The following is a 2,342-nucleotide window of genomic DNA, read 5'->3' on the forward strand; positions in this document are numbered from 1 at the left end:
ACCTTGGTCGCTGCTGCCCTCACTGTCGCCGTCTGGGCCGTGTTGTCACCGTCACCTTCGTGTCCTCGTGTCTCGTGTCCCTCGCCCTCACACCTGCTTCCCTCCTGCAGTGATGAACGGCAGCAGCCACTCGCCGACAGCCATCAGCGGCGCACCGCCCACACCCAACGGCTTCAGCAATGGCCCGGCCACCTCGTCCACGGCCTCCCTGTCCACACAGCACCTGCCCCCAGCCTGTGGGGCCCGGCAACTCAGCAAGCTCAAGCGCTTCCTCACCGCCCTGCAGCAGTTTGGCAGCGACATCTCCCCAGAGATTGGGGAGCGCATGCGCACGCTGGTGCTGGGCCTGGTGGTGAGTCGGGCAGGGGCAGCCAGGGCCTTGGGACGTGCATATTCCCTCCGTTGAATGAGGATGCAGCCACAGCATGGAGCGTGGACCTGCTCCCATGATGCCGCCTGCACCCTCCCAGGCCGTGCCCAGCTCCTGGGCTGCCTGCCTGCTTCCCACATGGAGCCTCCTCCTCAGGCGTGGGCGGGCCGGCGCTGGCTCATACGCCGAGCGGTGCCGGTGTGAGGTGGCTTTTCTCCCCTGCAGAACTCGACGCTGACGATCGAGGAGTTTCATTCCAAGCTTCAGGAGGCCACCAACTTCCCTCTGCGGCCGTTTGTCATTCCCTTCCTGAAGGTAATGGCAAACCCATCCCCTTTGCTACGGGGGCCTCCTTAGAAGGCCCCTAATCCCATTCCTTGCCAGTGTGGACAGGCGGGAAGGGGCTGATGTGGCCGGATAGACAGGTGGGTGAAGAAGTGTCAGGCGTCGATCTTGGCCAGCCTAGGACCTGTGGTGCCCTAGGGGAGCACTGCTGACTAGTTGACTAGTCAGGGTTGGTTCCTACCAGTTAAGGCCTGAAAACTGGTTCCCAGACTGAAGGATTAGTCAGGTGCTGAATCCAGTGCAGGACAGAGCTGTCCGGTTCGGCTCTGGTTGCCGCTGGCTCACTCCACAGGTGATTTCTGGGCACTGATGATGTGCCAGCATGGGGCGAGGCTCAGGGACAGGGCCCAGGACATGCAGCAGGTCCCTCCTGGAGCCAGCACCCTGGGGTGGGAAGGCGTTCGGTCCACAGCCACTGTCAAATCTGCAGCTGTCCATGGTGGAGAAATATTCCGAAAGTCTCTTACCTGGAGGCATGTTGGTGAGGACTGAGGATGAGGGCGGAGCTGGGTGCGGAGCCAGCCCAGGGCTTTCCAGACAGCAGGAACTGCACGTGCAGAGGCCCCCTGAGGCATGGGACGCCGGGTGCGGAGGCCGCCTGAGGCGTGGGGCGCCCGCTGTGCTTGAGGAGCAGCAGAGGGGTCAGTGCGACTGGAACAGGATATGTGGGGCTGAGAGAGCAGAGGTGAGGGCGGGAGGCGTGGACAGGCAGGAAGGGTCTTAGGTGGCCATGTAGGCAGGTGGATGAAGGCGTGTCAGGTGAAAGCAGGTCAGATGGGCACACCCAGATCAGCCGTGGACCAGGGTGGCAGCGTGCGGGGCTTGTCCGCCCGGCCGACACCTACTGAATCAGAGCCTGCATTTTTACAGATGCCAGTCTGAGGAGCGGGGATTGCTTGAGGCCAGGAGTTTAAAAGCAGCCTGGGCAACACAGCTAGACCCCATCTTTACAAAAAATTTAAAAGTTAGCTGGGCACTGTATGCACCCATGGTCCCAGCTACCTGGGAGGCTGAGGTGGGAAGATCGGTTGAACCCAGGAGGTCGAGACTGCAGTGAGCTGCGATCATGCCACTGCACTCCAGCCGGGGCGACAGAGCAAGACCCTGTCTCTGAACTAATTAATGAATGAATGAAGCCAGTGATTCCCATGGGAGAGTAATTCCCACACACAGGCAAATGGGACGGGCACGGAAGTGCCATGGAGTCAGACTGCCATCTCTGCGGGTCTCCGCTTCCCCAAGACAGCCGCACATCTCTAGCAGGAGCTGAGGAAAGGTTCCCCAAATGTATCTGACCCCGTGACCCTCTCTGCCGAGCACGTGTTGGGGTCCGGGTTCCATGGAGCTTAACTGGGAGCTGCCAGTCTGGCCGCACCTTCGGGCCCACCTGAGCACTGCCCGCCCTGCTGTGGGCTCCGTCTCCGCTGGGCCAGGCCTCCCCTCGGGGGTCCAGAGGACAGACCGGATCAGACACTCCCTGGCTTGAGCCCGACCCTGCCACTTAGCAGCTGTTGGCCCCTGGGCTAGGCCAGTTCCTCTGTGCCTCGGTTTCTGCATCTGCAAAATGGAATCATCTTCAGGCTGTTGGGGAGACAGCACGGAGGGACACATGGAGAGAACGGGCCTC

The 2,342-nt window shown here is 61.6% G+C and overlaps 1 protein-coding gene across 1 annotated transcript in view; it reads left to right on the forward strand.

Annotated features, from left to right (window-relative positions):
* The window catches only part of CBFA2T3 (core-binding factor, runt domain, alpha subunit 2; translocated to, 3), a 104,033-nt gene that overhangs the window by 84,454 nt on the left and 17,237 nt on the right, over nt 1-2,342 (forward strand). Inside the window, exons 4-5 of the mRNA XM_011928075.1 lie at nt 111-352; nt 596-685. Of these exons, the coding sequence (XP_011783465.1) occupies nt 111-352; nt 596-685 (332 nt within the window). The remainder of the gene's footprint in view (nt 1-110; nt 353-595; nt 686-2,342) is intronic.

The sequence above is a fragment of the Colobus angolensis genome, unplaced genomic scaffold (genome assembly GCF_000951035.1).
Source record: "Colobus angolensis palliatus isolate OR3802 unplaced genomic scaffold, Cang.pa_1.0 Scaffold76, whole genome shotgun sequence".
Classification (NCBI taxonomy): Eukaryota; Metazoa; Chordata; class Mammalia; order Primates; family Cercopithecidae; genus Colobus; species Colobus angolensis.